Genomic DNA, 16,223 nt, shown 5'->3' on the forward strand with positions numbered 1-16,223 from the left:
GGGATGAGTTCTAGCTTCCACATTTCCATTGTGCAGCAGAATTCTGCTCGCTTGAGCTACATCCTATATTACTGCAAGTATATGTACTAGTAAGCATATCCTGTTAACTTATATCTCTGTACATCACAAATAAGTTACGGCATGCTGACATTGAGGTTGTAATAATGTATATTGATGGTTTGGCTTCTTGCGCACAGTTTGTCTTTCCAGTGTAGATGTAATGCCAGGAGGAATATAAAGTATGAGATTAGAGTCTAGGGTGACACAGGGTGTAACATTTGAGTTGCCTTATTAAATCTATTGGAGTGTGAAGTAAGGGTAGTTTAAGGTAAAAGACAAGTTAAATATTTGTAACACTCTGCAAACAAACATTATGTACATACCCACACAGGAAATACAGTATATTACTATGTCATTAAGGAGTCATTAAATGGAAGACACATGCTTCCAAGAGGCATGTGTTACTAATGCAGTGAAAGTGTTTTAATCAAAGTAAAGCTCATTTATTTCACTTCATCCACAAAGACATTTTTTCTGATGTTCTTGTAATTTAGGTTGGCCAAGAACTGAGTAAAAGTGTCACAGTTGTGACTTGATATGCAGCCTTAAGCAACCAATTCTCCAACTAGCTTCACTTAACCTAGCTAAGATAATGTGCATGAAGCGCTTCAAATGCTTCAAACTAAATGACTTGATTTGCCTTTGAAAAGCATCTCCCCACTTCAGTTCATTTGGCTTAGATTATGTTAGTGGAGAACTCAAAAAAAATGAGTCACAGTTTGTGGTTGATTTTCAGTCTTTAAACGCCCCGTTGTTTAATTCAGTTGGCTCAGTGGCTGGCTCTTGAGCTCAGTGTGCTACATATTAGACATACTTTTGGAAGCTTAGAAGGGAGAGTGAACCCAGATTATTGCTATGTTTATTCACCTCTATCATGGGAATACTCTCTCTATGTTTAACAGGGATTGAACATGTAAGGCTTATTGGTAATCTTCAGGGAAAGAGGTTTTGAATGTATTTATAAGATTATTTTCTTGTTGAAACTTAAACAAGTGTCCAAACTTTTAAATGTACATGTTGGTCTTTTTCAGTTTTATTATCTCATTTCTTGCTATTTCCTGCTTAGCTGCCCGCCTGTCTATGCTTCTGACAATTTGTATTTTCCAGCTAATATTCTAAATTGAAGACTAAATATGAACATTTTTCATATCATCAGACTACTTTGAAAGTCCTAAAGCTGGAAGATAGACAGATCAATGATGAGTTTTAATTGAATGGAAACGGGGGAAATTGTGGGAATATTCATTATCGGAACGAGGCTATTTAGAGTCTGAGGCATTTGATTGGTGTTGGGACGTGTCTGGAGGCTGATCATTTTCTGATTGTACAGTTCATCGATTCATGTTCCTTATTTTTGGACATTTCAGCATAGAGAATTTTGACTCGGGCACAGTCCTCACCTCATTCAATATTAATACTGGAGAGCTCTCCTACCTGCTCCTGTGCTGAGATCGAACGGCTATTCTAAAACAGGAAACCAGATGGCAGCAGGTCTATGCTATCAGCAGTTGGTAGTGCAGCCACTTGAGTGAGATTTGTGTGGGCTTTAGTGGATTCAGCTGTGTGCTGCTTACCAATTCCTACAAACAAAAAACATTTGTATGTGAATACATTTTGTATTGGTGAAAAACAATTGCTGAGAGAAAGTCTTATTTATCAGGATAAATGGAATGTGGTCATGTGCTCTCTATTCAGTTTGTCCATGCCTTTTTATTCATGAAGATTTGTTAAATATGATCACAAAATAAAGGCTACTTTTGTTTGTCATGTCCAGTGATTCTAGATTAGAGCAGTGTTGTGTAACTGAGCAGGGCCCGTTTGCTTATCACATGGTGTTAACAAGTCTGTATTGTCATTACAATAATATGTTGGGCTTTGTTTTTAAAAGCACAACTCAACTGGTCTTTTAAACTTAATGACCCAGGAATTTCTTTACAAGCACTTGCCTTTTATGACATTTATATAGTAGTTCCACTTTTCTGCCCTCTCAGCTTAATTTTCTTTTGATTGTCATCCAAAGCCTTTTATGCTTCATGTCACATGCTCATAACAAAGCTTTTGGATATTTCACTGACTTGCATTATTTTTCTCGGTTTGGTTTTATGCATTTCCCTCTCTTTAAGTTTCTTTACATTTTTGCTTCAGATTGGGACAGAGAGAAGCTCTTAGAGGCCTGGATGAGCAATGCTGAGGAATGCTGCCAGCGCTCAGGGGTCCAGATGCCCCACCCCCCCCCCAGTGGTTACAACGCATGGGACACCTTGCCCTCGCCCCGGACGCCCCGCAACACCCGCTCCTCCTCCACCTCCCCCGACCAGATCAGCCTCATGCCTGCAGATCTGGAGTCTTCTCTGGTGAGGTTCCCTTTCAACAATGTTCAATAAAACATACAAAAGAACCAGAATCAGGGTTTTGTGACAATAAAAAATGAATAAAAACACATAATTAAAATAATGATACAAACATAAGAACTTAAAGTAAGAATGTGCAATAAAAAGAAAAAATTAAGATATTATATGAACACAAGAAGTAAAAGTAAAATGCCCAATTAAAAATATATATAGAATAAGAATAATTATATAAATAAAGGAAGTTAAAGTATAAACTTGCACATTGTACTACAATATATAAGATGCATATTACAATATATACAGTGGTATATTAGTATTAATCTATTATGGCTGAATTGCACACTTAAAATGAGCCTCACCATTCATTCTGAACTGGTGGGAGTCCACCTCTCACTAATAATAATTTACACAGTCACCTCCAAGGGCTTTCTTTTGTTTCCTAAACTATAGGAAGAAAAGTTCAAATGGCAGATATAGAAGATGACAACCTCATTTGAGTTAAGTCTTTACTGTGTCGACCCATGAAGAGCCATTAGATGAAATAGACTAGAATCAGAGTGGCCCGGGGAGCAGCTTGTTTCCCTGACCAAGAAGTTCCTCCAGCAGCGAGGACGAAGCTGCTGTGTAAGAGCATGGAGAAGAAGTAGCTGGCGGGGTATCCATGAGAACTGTTCGCCAGTGTTTTTTAAAATTGAATCCTTATGGGGATACAGATTTTCCTGAAGTGTCTTTGCTGATATCTTTTAATTTTCACCGCCACACCTGTCTTTCTGCATAATGTTGCATTATTTCCCAGCACTATATTGCTAGCGATCATTAGTATTCATGCCGTTAGTCTCCCCCGCCAACATAAACACAATCAGCACTACTCTACTCCTAGGAGAACGAAGGGGTCCGTTAATTATGGTGTTAGCTCTAAACAAGAGAGAATATTAAAATACTTTCTAAATAAGTTATGAGTGTATACAGTTTTACCGTCTATAGGCCAATGAGAGGGACAACAAAAGAGGGTAGAAGGAATGTTCCATAGCAAACTCCTCCTTTTGTGTTAATAATGAAATAATAAGTCATCAAACTTTAGAGCGCTCCAGATGTTGTGTGGGAGTCTAACGCTGTCTGCTAATTGTTTCCACTTTACATCTAACATAAAAAGGTATCAAGTACTCTCTAAAAAGTTCAACTTAACAACCAAAAAGATAAAACCCACATTTTGTGAGCTAGCAATAACTACAGCTAAGTCATAGACATGCAAGTGTGCTGTCAAACCCTCATATTTCCCACAGCTGTGCGTGCAGAATCTGCATGTCTACAGGACATTATTGAGCCTTACTCCCCCACTGCTGCACCCCCCCTGTTTAATGATCCTCCCATTAGGCTGACCTTGTCTGGGGGTTCCTGATAATTATCAGACACGCTTGACATTTTCCTCAGCAGTCTCCTTTGTGAACAGTTGTCAGGATGGAAATGATGCCAGGTAATGTGAGATGTCCTTTTGGGAGATGATGTTTTGTCTCGTTGGATCACCACTGAAGAAGACTGCAGTGAAGATATAAAATGGGTTTGATAACAACCAGGCTTTCCCAGAAGAGGTTGGAAGCATAGAAAGTGTATATACTCTGTACCATTCAGACACGAGGCAATTCAACGTGCTTTACAGAGGCATAACACATTCATAAAACATTAAGATTGCATTTAAAACGTGATCAAAAAGAAATGGCTGGAACAAGCAAATAAATAGATACAAATATATTGCGTTTAAAAGACAATGAAAGCGATCATATAAATACTTAAAGATTAAAGAGAAGTTATCTATCTAATTCATTGGAAAGCCGGAGTGATCAATAGTGTTTTCAAGCCCTGAATTAAATGAGTGAAGTTGGGGGTAATTTCCCTCTAATTCAGTGATTCTCAAAGCGTGGTGCAGGGACCCCCTGGGGTCCGTGGCACTCTACCAGGGGGTCACATTCTACATTATAAATTATTTATTGAGAAACCAGACTCGGTGTTTAGTTTAGCCTATGTAGCACTAAAAGTGAAACACATAACGTTACACTTCTTTTTATATGTATATATGTGTGTGTGTGTTCTTAATTGCATTTCAAAATAGCCCTTTTCTATTGATTTGCCTTTGATATTTTATAAAGGCACCAGCAGCTATTTCAAATTAATTATACATTTTTACTACATGTATATTATCTTTCTAATATATTTCTCTCGTGTTCTTCTTTCACATTACTAGTACTATAGAAGTGTAAAAATGGCCTACATCAAATCATTCTAAGAACCAGTATATTATCATTATATCATCTCATTATATTATATTATTATTATCTTGTAAAGGGTCCTCGGCTAAAAAACGATATAGATATACTCAAATGGGTGCTTTGCCTAAAGATATGTGCTGCGATATATGACACAACTATAATGGAAAGCGGATCCTTTCAATAAATCCATTGTGTTTTCATGCCATTGGTGACATGGGACTTTTAAGCTTTTGAAATGGCATTGCTACCTGTGGGGGGGAATCAGACAGTCTCTGAAAAGTGTGGTGTTAGAGGCCATAATCTTTTTGGATGAAAGATGATTACTGCTTCTTTTTCTGTGGCTCTGTGCCTCAAACAGCAATGCCAATGGAGCGGGTCCACTCGCGGGCCCGTTTAAAGGTTACAGTTGATTATATCACATTCTGCTCTTTCCCAAATCAATACTTACATTGTCGAAGTACACTGGCTCCTCTATGTCTTTTGCTAGGGTCAGTCTTTCACTGTAACAAGGCCTGAGTGTGACTGCCCCATTTGTTACTGTTGATGTGAGAAACATATCTGATCACACAACAGTCATCTGTGAGCCACATGCTAATGAGGTCATAGCCTCATAGGACATAGTTTTCCTTGTCTTGTCATCCCACCATTTAGCATTACAATTAGGTCACCCACTGCCACATTTTGAGAAGAGCCTAGTCAGCCTGTTCTCAAAGGCTGTTTTCATCTTCCTTCAAAGTGTATTGTAATAATATATGAATTGTACTGAGATTTTACTTAATCATGTGTTATATAGCATACTTTATTTATATAGACCGACTTGAACCTATTTGTACTGTGGCTTTATGACAGATTGTATTTCTTTCTTTTGCGTTACAGTGCGGTATCTGCTTGTCTTCCATTACCGTCTTCGAGGAACCTGTTGACATGTCCTGCGGCCACGAGTTCTGCAGAGCATGCTGGGAAGGGTAGGTTATAATATATGTTTGTCCTGTTTGCCAATCTGCTCAGGGTTGAACTATTTCCCTTATCCTTCACCTACATCAGCATGTGTTTGTCTTCATCTTATTGCTGTTTGCAATGTCTAATTCCTCAGGTTTCTAAATCTAAAGATCCAAGAGGGTGAAGCTCACAACATCTTCTGCCCGGCCTTCGACTGCTACCAGCTAGTGCCTGTGGAAGTCATTGAGAGTGTGGTTTCCAGGGAGATGGACAAGCGCTACCTCCAGTTTGACATCAAGGTGACAAGATAAAAAAACAGACATGCAGTAAAGAGATTTATTTTAACTATAAACCTTCTACACATATTATTATATTATTTAAATTATATTGTCACCTTCAGAGATAAACGCATACTTCTTTCAGGGTGCGTACGGGTGCTGGAAATCCTTGAAAATGCTTGAAATTGTACGAGGTGTTTTCAAGGTTTGAAAAGTGCTTGAATTTTGGGAATGGTGCTTGAATTTGGGATAAAGTGCTTGAAATTGTAAATGCTTTACTTCGCTTTTTAGATTAAAAGAAAATAAAGAAGTCGGAGCGCGCTTAATTGCTTCGCTTTTACATAAAACAGCTCCGCTCCGGCCTTCCCGCGCTATGCGCGTGACCGGCAAGTGTTTTTGTTACGTGTGTGACCTGGGCATTCTGATGAGAGTGATAGATGACAGTATGCCAGGAGGTTGCCGTTTCAACGAGCGTTGGCTAGCAGAAGACAAATACAAGCCATGGCTAAGACGAGGGTCAAGCGAAGCCCAAGAGTAGCCTCCTGCAAAGTGTGCAACAATAACGATGCGAGAGTCTGCGCTGACGAGCGACACACCACACGAAAGGTACGCCATAGTAGAGCATTTTAGATTAGGCTATCGTTGCATGTAAAATACATGACACTTTTCTCTGTGCGCGGCAAAACAAGCTCGCCAAAATGGCTTCACTAGTCTGGCAGTATTTTAAGTGTCCGAAAATGACAATAAAATAGCGGTATGCAACGTGTGTGTGAAGCAGAAATCCTGCAGCTCCACCCGCTGTGACGGACCAGTGAGCGAAGCAGAACACACATTAAGAGTTAGACCTAACACACTTAGCTATTTTATCTACCTCTGGAACAAGCTGATTCCGGCGATCGGCCCCAAAATTGGCGATCGGAGCATCCCTAATAATTGTATATGATATGTTTTATAATGATTGATCATTAAAGTGTTCTCAAAGCTGGTAAAGGTGCAGCTAGTTTGAATGACTTTGTATACTGCAGGGTAGCTTGTGAATTTACTCCAGGTGGAACTAAAGTCTGATTTAACACTTGATTAGATTTCACATCATTCATCCACATCTGTAAAGTAACTAAAGGTATTAAATACATGTAGTGGGGTAAAAGTAAACCATTTACCTCTGACTTGTGTTTACTGCCAACCTAAAAGTACCTCAAAAATAGTATTGAAAAGTTATTTGGCTGATTGTTTTATATTGGCTCAGCCAGGTTATATGGGATGCCCAGTCTACGTACAGATGGGTCACTCATTTTGAAATATTAAACTTAGTTTTCTTTTCTAAAAATTTTAATTGTTCATCCTCATGTAGAATGCTATTATGAAACACACATTTGGTTGTTTATATTATAAAGAACATCAGATTTAATGTGAGGCAGGGAAATAATCATTTGAGTATAAGTATGTGTATATAAATATGTAATTTACAACAGCTGTAAGATGCTTGAAAAGCTTGAAAATGCACCTTGAAAATGCTTGAAAAATGCTTGAATTTGACTTTGGAAAAGGTGTAAGAACCCTGTTCTTTGCAGTTCAATTTAAAAGTGTATGACACTGAATACTAGTTGACTGACATGGTAGGTCAAACATTGATGTGAGTAGACAGATATTCTTGGACTTGAAAGGAAAGCGCTAAACATGTTTAATTCATGATCTTCTCAGATTTGAAAGCCTTTAGAAAATAAATGAACATCCAGCGGCACATTATTGTTTCACTGATGTCCTCCAGCAGAAACGTTCAAACCTAATAGAGAAAATAAAAAGTGTAATAGAGTGGCCCTCTAAAATGCATTTAAACTTCTTTGATTCATCTCTTGACAGGCGTTTGTGGAGAACAATCCGGCAATCCGCTGGTGTCCCGAGGCAGGGTGTGAAAGGGCGGTGAGGCTGAGCACCCAGGGCCCCGGGTCCTCCAACTCAGACTCTCTGAGCTTTCCCCTCCTGAGGGCCCCGGCTGTGGATTGTGGCAAAGGCCATCTCTTCTGCTGGTCAGTTATAAGTACCACACCCTATATGAAGATGTTAACATTTCTGTGTGTATTATTGTTTACATCTGGACTTCCCTTTGGATTCTAACACGGATGGATATTATTAAAAACAAAACAAGGTTAAAACAAATAACATGTTTTCATCCATTAGAAGTCAGTTAAGAAGGGTTTTTGTCTTTATTTTTGTATTTGTATGTGTAATTAAACAATGAATTTGCATTCAGAGTCTTAAAATGACAAATTGGAAACATGTTTAGAAGTTCTGTGCAATAGAGAAAAAGGTTGAAATCATTAAGAGTCTTCTGAGAGTTTGGATGTCAGGAGAAACCCAGTAACTAGGAAAGATTGGCCATTTTCAGGAGGCCCAAGGTCTGTCCAACAGAGAGCTCTGAAGCTCTGCTGGGAACAATCTCTCCAAAAAAACAGCACTCCATCAATCACATCGCAGTGATGGAGGTGCTAGATGGAAGCCCCTGCTGAGCGAGGCTGTATGACAGCCCCCCTGGAGTTGCCAAACAGCAGTTTAAGAAGCTCAGAGTATGGGGGAAAGGATTTCTTGGTAGAAAAACCAGGTACCTCTCAAAATCTGGATAATACCAGTTTTCCAGTCTGCTAGGCTAGGCCAACATCCTCCCAACCTAAGCTTGTATTAACATAGAGACAAGAAACCTTGATAACACATATCTTTTGTTTAATATGTTATTATTTTGCCATCAGAAATCCTTGTCCCTCAGCAGGGGAATTTAAATTGCTACAGCAAAGAGAACAGTGCAGTAAAAGACAAAATAAAAGAGTAGACATATTAAATAAAGAGGCAAGCACATGTTAAAATAAATAGAATCAAATCAGTGCACTTATACACGTATGTTCTTATATATTCTAAGTCTTGTAAAACAAAGTTTTGGTTAGGTTAACCCCACCTCACTGCACCTCACCTCACTTTATGGCTCCTAACGGCAGCCGTCAGGTTCACTTGTCAGGTTCATTGAGGAGTGCAGTTGACATGACATTTGGAAATGGAAACTGGATGTAACACAGGTCTGACTTTAATAGTTCCCTTGACATGAGGAAGGCATTTGGTTGAAAGGCATATAGGGTCGGTCAATTGATGGGGTTTGACGGTTTTGACTTTTTTTTATTTATACAGTCCAGGGACAGAATGTGAACTTTGGGTTATTAAAACGGTCTGCATCCCCCTAATCTGTGTGTGTATATTCCAGGGAGTGCCAAGGTGAGGCCCATGAGCCCTGTGACTGTGAGACATGGAAGCTGTGGCAGCAGAAAGTCAGCGAGATGAGACCTGTGGAATGTGAGTATTCACATCAATTCACTTAGTTTAAGACATGGAAGTCAGCGTTTTGCCTTTAAATCTCAAACTTCTTGCTGTTTTAACATAGATAATGTGTTTAATTGCCTTCCGAGCTCCTCCACCCTGATATCCTAACCTCCACCCTGATATCCTAACCTCCACCCTGATATCCTAACCTCCACCCTAACTAATGCTAAAATAATCCTTTATTTTAGTCAGTTATAAAAGTGGACGCGTGTCAAGCTAGGCTTTAATTTGTCATAACAAAGTAGTTTAGATTCTTTTAGAACCCAGGCTCCCCTTACTTCAAGTGATTGATTTGGAGCTAAATTAACTGGAAATGAACCACAGTAATTACAAACAGTTTAGCACAAAGCCAATTAAAATCCACCATGTTGATGATGAATTATTAATTAAAATATAAACCCTCTCAATGACAGAACTCAATGTTTGGAATCAGTAATTGCACTGTGGGCAATCTAATAGATGATTTAAGATGGCCTGAGTCACTCCGAAGTGCAACTTTTTCGTGACAGTTGAAAGATAAAAGCAATTATTTTGCTTTGGAACTGTCTTCCCCTTCGATTTCCCTAGCCTTATCCTGGCATTTCAAACGGCCCATCAGAGGGGCTTTGATAATAGCCAATTATTCAGTTTGAGCGTGTGTGTGGGGAGGGGGCGGGTTGGTGCATGAGCATCCTGGGAGGTGTTAGCAAAATAAATAAGCAATACACATTAGTCAGGCAGCACAATTTCCCACTCAGTGCAGTGGTCTGTGTTGATTCTGTGCTAATAGTCATTCTGTCTCATTATGCCTTTATTTGTTCTGTTGCCTCCCCCTCCTCCTGTTGAAGTGGCCGGTGTTAGCGATGCCTACGAGGATGCAGCCAACTGTTTGTGGTTGCGTTCTAACTCAAAACCCTGCGCCAACTGCAAGTCCCCGATACAGAAAAACGAGGGGTGCAACCACATGCAGTGTGCCAAGGTAAGCGGGCCAGCGAGGAGTCGCATACCTGTCTCACTGAGGCAGGTTGATGTGAGCCAGGCTATTCTGGCCAGAGTGAGTTCACTAGACTGTTTTCTGATTGGGAAAACTTCCTCAATACAAACAAATCACAAGTGTAACACGGTATCAAACACAACTGCGATTTAAAAAAACAAAAACATATCTAGCTTAGAGCTTTGTAGCAAACATTTCAGCATATAGGGGTCTCTATTTGGACTTTAGACCTTTACTCTCATTTATGCTATTGTTAAGTGTGTACACTATGCATGCATTCATACACCTTTATTTAGTTGCCTGTGATTACCTGTTCCCTCAGACTCGATGTCCTAAAAGTAGGAAGCTGAGTGACTGAGAAATGCATGTTGGACATACTTCTTGTCAGGAGAAAACGAAGAGGGACTTTGATTGATAATTGATCATTTTCAGTATGCTTGTTTAAATCATGTGGCAACATAATCTTCTAACACGAAAAGGCTAACTACATTTTTCTGGTAGGGCCGTTTTTTTGTGATGATGCACTCTATTTAACTTCCAAACATCTCACAACACAATTTTTTCTCAGTTACTTTTAGGCAATTGTTCATCGCTCATTACCCAATAATTGGCTTTGTGTTATTTATTTCAACATTAGTCTTTCGGGTGATATTTTACACCTTGGTCTCATCTGATAAGTCTGATTAAAAAGTTGAGTATGAACAGTTGTGGTTTTAAACTAGCTGATAACATTCTTCTTAAGAAGTCAGAATGTATTTTGTTCTGTGAAGGTTATCATCGCATGCAGAAAGGTGCAAATGAGTAATCACAGTCAAGCTGCTATAAGCCAAGTTTTGCTATCATTATGAAAGATTATTTTACAAATGGGGGCTTATGAAACTTTCATGCTAACAAATAATCCATCCTGAGAAGTCCTTGAGTTATCATGCACAGCCTGTCTTACTAAGATGGACAAGAGAGAATGATACGCAGGTGATTGAAGGGAACAGAGGCAGTCAGTCAGTCAGTGTGAGACTGATAATCACACAGTCATGTTTCCTGACTGAAGCTCTGTCATGTCGCTGGAGGGCAGGCCATGTTAGCAGCACAGTGCAGTCATACAGCCGCACTCCTTTTGTCACGGTGACAGCGCTCTCCTGTCTCCATCCTGCTTTAAGAGGCTGACTAGAGATGGAGATTAGTTTGGGAGGAATGGAGCAGCTTCCACAAGCGAAGAGGCCACTAAGGGCTCAGCCTCTTGACCCGTTATTACCTGGCTAGAAATGGCTTTACCCCAGTTGCTTGGAAACACAGGACTCAGTGTTGCCAAGGAACATTTCTTTGTCCCTTCACAGCCATTTCCTTTCCGTCTGGCTTTCTTTTTTCTTTTTTTTAATCTTAAATCTCACCAATTCACACACCGTCTTTTCTGTCCTCTCACTTTGTTACTGAGTATTGATTATTTTGGAGTGTCATGTAAGCGAGGGGTTTCCAGGACAACAGAGGTCTCAGCCTTTAGGGTTTCGTGTTGCTCCGGCTGACTTGAGGCGAGAGAAATCACTTAAACCCAAATAGGATGTGCATTGGAGTGGCTGTAGTGTTTTGTTGTTCTACTATACCCAGTGGGAGCTGGTGATCTAAAATGAGTGCCTTCCAGTGGAAGCAGGCTGCGAGGAATTATCGCTCGCTTCAAGACAAATGCCCTGTGATCCCTATTAAACTCTGCCATTTGTAAAAGGGCAGAAGATTAAGATTGAAAGTATACAGAGAGAAGTAGATATTGACTCTTAAAAATCAGACTCTTTAAAATATCCTTCACCTAATTATTTTAATTTTGAGAGCAGTACAAATTATTTAGATTTCAATAAGACTTGTTAATGCCAAAAAAAATCCAGCGTTCATATTTAATCATATTTGGAGGAGTCGCAGCACATCATCTGGGTTGTTTTCTGTCATGACAATTCATGAAATATGAATCACCCCGGTGTAGCCGGACTAGCTTTAGCATTTGGTTAACCTTTTTCTGTTGTGACAGCTGAGCAGAGCATATTCAATTTTAATATTTGTTTCTCCTCTCCCTTCAGTGTAAGTATGACTTCTGCTGGATCTGTCTGGAGGAGTGGAAAAAGCACAGCTCCTCGACCGGAGGATACTACCGCTGCACCCGCTACGAGGTCATCCAGCAGGTGGAGGAGCAGTCCAAGGAGATGACTGAAGAGGTACACACACACACGCACACGCACACGCACACACACACAAATGGCAGAGAAAACCACCACAAAATGGATTAAGTGCAAACTACCGTAATTCGCAACTCGTATATGAATATTTATGTCAGTGAAAACGCGTTGTCTGTAAGTATTGATTTCCAGGGATTGGACACGATTCACATTTACACCTTGGCTATAATTTATTGACACACCATGTAATTGCAATATAGAAAATATAAAAGACTGTTTTACAGCACTGCGTAGTAAAAGGAGAAAAAAATCGTTCCAAATTATAAATGTAATATCTGAACTATTTTAGAGAACCTTTCATCATTTGCTGCTCTAAAGCTTAATCTTTATGTCACCTTTATCAGTGACATTCCCCTTAAAGCAATTCATTAAGTTTAGACGCATGAACAAAAAAGTCACAGAATATGTTTGACACGTTAAGACAATTTGTTCAACCATCTATGATATGATGCCAAGATGTTTTAGGGTGTACCACTATTCAATGACAGAAAGGATACATGATGTAACAGTCAGCACACAATTGAACATGATGATTTGCATTTTTGGGAAAAAGCATTTGCAATTTGTCCAAAAGAAATAGCTTTTTTGATATTCATGAAATGGGTGTGTCATGTTAGTAGTTAGTGATGTAGTCACGACATCGCTTAAGGCAATTTATTAGACCCAACACAGCTCCCACAAAAGGATTTGTACAACTTTTTTCCTCATACGCATTGGTACGCCACAAGACCTGTAAACAGACTTTGAAGTGTAAAATAGTCTGAGTTTCCTGTAAAACCCGTTTATGAATATTGGATTATTAATGCACTTTTTCCCAGTAAATGAAGCCCTCTTAACATTTTTGGTAGCATCAGCATAGCTCGTGTTGATAGTCAATCAACCCAAAATAAATACATACACTCCTAATAATGCTTGAATTTAAAGGTGCACAAACACATAAAGCTCTGGGAAATATTAAGAGACCACTCAACTCCCACTTAAATCTCAATCTCTACATGTATCCCCTAGATTCCACCGGGTCCATCTGCGCCGCGTTGCGGTTTTGGTCCGGCGTCATACCCTACCAGGCGCGTTTCAGAAGCATTTCAGAAGCGGAGCGTCTTGCCTGCCGGCTCGCAGTTTTTGTTGATTTGGGCATATTTCCTGGACAGGCTACTTTGTACAGACAAAGTTAATAATAACTGTAATATTCCAGTTATAAACGACATGAATCAAAGATGTGTTGCTGTATTTTAGTGGTAAAAAAATGCATTCATCATCATAATTATTCTATAATGTACACAGTGCCTGTAAACCGGAGGAGAACGCTGGCATTTCTCCTCCTACTTGAAAGACTACGGAGGGATAGGGTCTGCAAAATTAGTTTGTGTGTGTGTATATATATATATATATATGCTATATATGCTCTGAAAGTTCCACTTCCTGCCTGCCCGACCTTACGTTACGGCTGCGCCGCGACAAAAATAGGATTCGATCCTAATTTTAGAGGAGCCCTGCGCCGAGCCGCTTCTGGGACGCTTCTGAGCCGTAACGCGCCGCGTGTGGTGGAATAGCACCCATTGACTAGAGTGGCCGCGATCGCCGTGAGCACCGCGGCGCGCCCGTAACGCGCCGCAGACGGACCCGGTGGAATCTAGGGGTATAGCAGCCATTCCATTCCAGTGTCTGATGAATTCCAACACAAAGAAATGTTGTCAGTAGGTTATATAATAATAATACAAAACAAATTCATTTTACTCAAACACATAACTATAAATAGTAAAACCAGAGACACTGCTAATTTTGCAGTGATCTCTTAATTTGTTCAAAAGCTGTGTATGCAGACAGCCAGGAACAGTACTTGTTTGTGTGTTTATTCACTCTAACAGGAAGGTTCTTGAGTTCATGGCGCTGACATAAGTGAGTTGTGAAACACACAAATATACACTTACACACCAGCTTTGTTTCCACTCTCAACATGGAGCCATTTACAATCAATTCCACCCGCCTTCATCAAAGGTGAAAACAAGTCCATTCTCCGTCTTCACCAGCATTCCTCCAATCACAAGTAGTGATTTCACCTGTGACACTGCTCACTTACTGTGGCTGCTCTAACCCCTTCTCCCCCCGAGAGGCAACAACATGCTCAGGAGTTTATTGACTGTGACTGGTGTCATCACGCTTTTTTTTCAGGCGGAGAATAAGCACAAGAGCTTTCAGGAACTCGACCGATTTATGCACTACTACACACGCTTCAAGAACCACGAGCTCAGCTATCAGGTGAGCAGGCCTTGGTTTGCATTCAATGATGTCTGCTTTGCACTGTGTACAGACACATATTGTAAAACTGGCCCCAGGGCCTCTTAGGTGGACATACTTTCCAATGCACTACAAACTGATCAAACTATTTGTACTCTAACAATATTACTCGACTCTCCTACTTTCTCAGTATTCTTGTAGCAGCAATAAGCAGGTCACAATGTCTTGATTCTCATTCTGCCTCACAGTCTGGCATTTCCTTCAATGTTTGGTCAGACAGTCTTCTCAAGAAATGTTTCACCCAACAATAAAGTCTAACAGCTTCTTTGTTCCTCACAATAGCTGGAGCAGCGCCTGTTGAAAACCGCCAAAGAGAAGATGGAGCAGCTCAGTCGAGCCCTGAGTGGTAGTGAGTGTGCAGTCTGCCATAACTGTGTCAATCTTTATTACACATTCAGACTAATCTTAATCTAGTCCTCTGATATTGAGCTTTTGGAAGTAGGCAGGAGGGAGAAAGAAACACCGCAAAGGTGTTTTAATAATTTATTAGCAACAGTGAGTTTAGTTATTATTCTGCAGGCAAGTGTAAGTTACAAGAAAGCTGTGAGTAAGCTTTGTCTAGAGTCCTCTTAAGCCCCATCGGTGCAGGCAATTACATCCTGTTTAGCATAGCCACGTTTTCTCTGTTAGGATTTCAGTAGAATCTGATAGCAGTGGTGTACCTTACCTTAAGTTTGACTGCCAACGATAGACACATGTAAATGTCCATAACTCAACCTTCCTAAGTTTGGTTAAAGTTGAAATGGCTCAATTCATCCTGCACGATACATTTGCGGATCACAATGTGAGCATGAAACTCACCTTAGATCTAAAATCTAGATCCCTTAATATAGAAGAACAGTATCTACAATACATTAAGCACAATGGATTTCTCATTATTTTGTACTGATCTGCTTGGATGTGCATGTAGTTGAGGCTGGGATAAGATTTGAATCCTGTGGATAAAACTTGTAGTTATCTGAGTGTCTCTTCTTCTCTCTCCCAGGGGAAGGCGGCCCCCCTGACACCACATTCATTGAAGATGCAGTCCTGGAACTACTGAAGACCCGCCGCATCCTGAAGTGCTCTTATCCTTACGGGTTCTTTCTGGAGCCCAAAAGCACAAAGAAGGAGATTTACGAGCTTATGCAGGTCTCAGTCTTACTTATTCAGGAGGAAAGACAAATGTTCACAGCAGCCGGTTTTAAATGGGCCATTAGAGGTGTGAGACGGGAGCTCTGCTTCCTCGTGATCCCCACAATCTGTCCCAGTTACACCTCACATCTCAGCTTTTAGTTAAAGACCGAGTGTTGTGTAATTCATGATCACGGGTATAGACGAGGAATATACTTACCTGATGTCTTTTATATTCTGTGCCTTTTTTTAAATACTGTAAAATGAATGAGCGGGACTCCTGTAGGTCTCAGTCTCTTAAAGGCTGGCAAAGATGAATTCATTTTTAGATACGTGCTCAGAGGTCACTGTCCTGGAATATTCCG

The 16,223-nt window shown here is 40.1% G+C and overlaps 1 protein-coding gene across 1 annotated transcript in view; it reads left to right on the top strand.

Annotated features, from left to right (window-relative positions):
• LOC117480257 (ankyrin repeat and IBR domain-containing protein 1-like) overlaps positions 1-16,223 on the top strand; it is a 32,032-nt gene that overhangs the window by 7,319 nt on the left and 8,490 nt on the right. The window contains exons 6-15 of the mRNA XM_034127514.1: positions 2,206-2,414; positions 5,552-5,640; positions 5,769-5,913; positions 7,753-7,919; positions 9,140-9,228; positions 10,083-10,213; positions 12,292-12,426; positions 14,620-14,706; positions 15,028-15,094; positions 15,731-15,876. Of these exons, the coding sequence (XP_033983405.1) occupies positions 2,206-2,414; positions 5,552-5,640; positions 5,769-5,913; positions 7,753-7,919; positions 9,140-9,228; positions 10,083-10,213; positions 12,292-12,426; positions 14,620-14,706; positions 15,028-15,094; positions 15,731-15,876 (1,265 nt within the window). The remainder of the gene's footprint in view (positions 1-2,205; positions 2,415-5,551; positions 5,641-5,768; positions 5,914-7,752; positions 7,920-9,139; positions 9,229-10,082; positions 10,214-12,291; positions 12,427-14,619; positions 14,707-15,027; positions 15,095-15,730; positions 15,877-16,223) is intronic.

Source organism: Trematomus bernacchii, unplaced genomic scaffold (assembly GCF_902827165.1).
Source record: "Trematomus bernacchii unplaced genomic scaffold, fTreBer1.1, whole genome shotgun sequence".
Classification (NCBI taxonomy): Eukaryota; Metazoa; Chordata; class Actinopteri; order Perciformes; family Nototheniidae; genus Trematomus; species Trematomus bernacchii.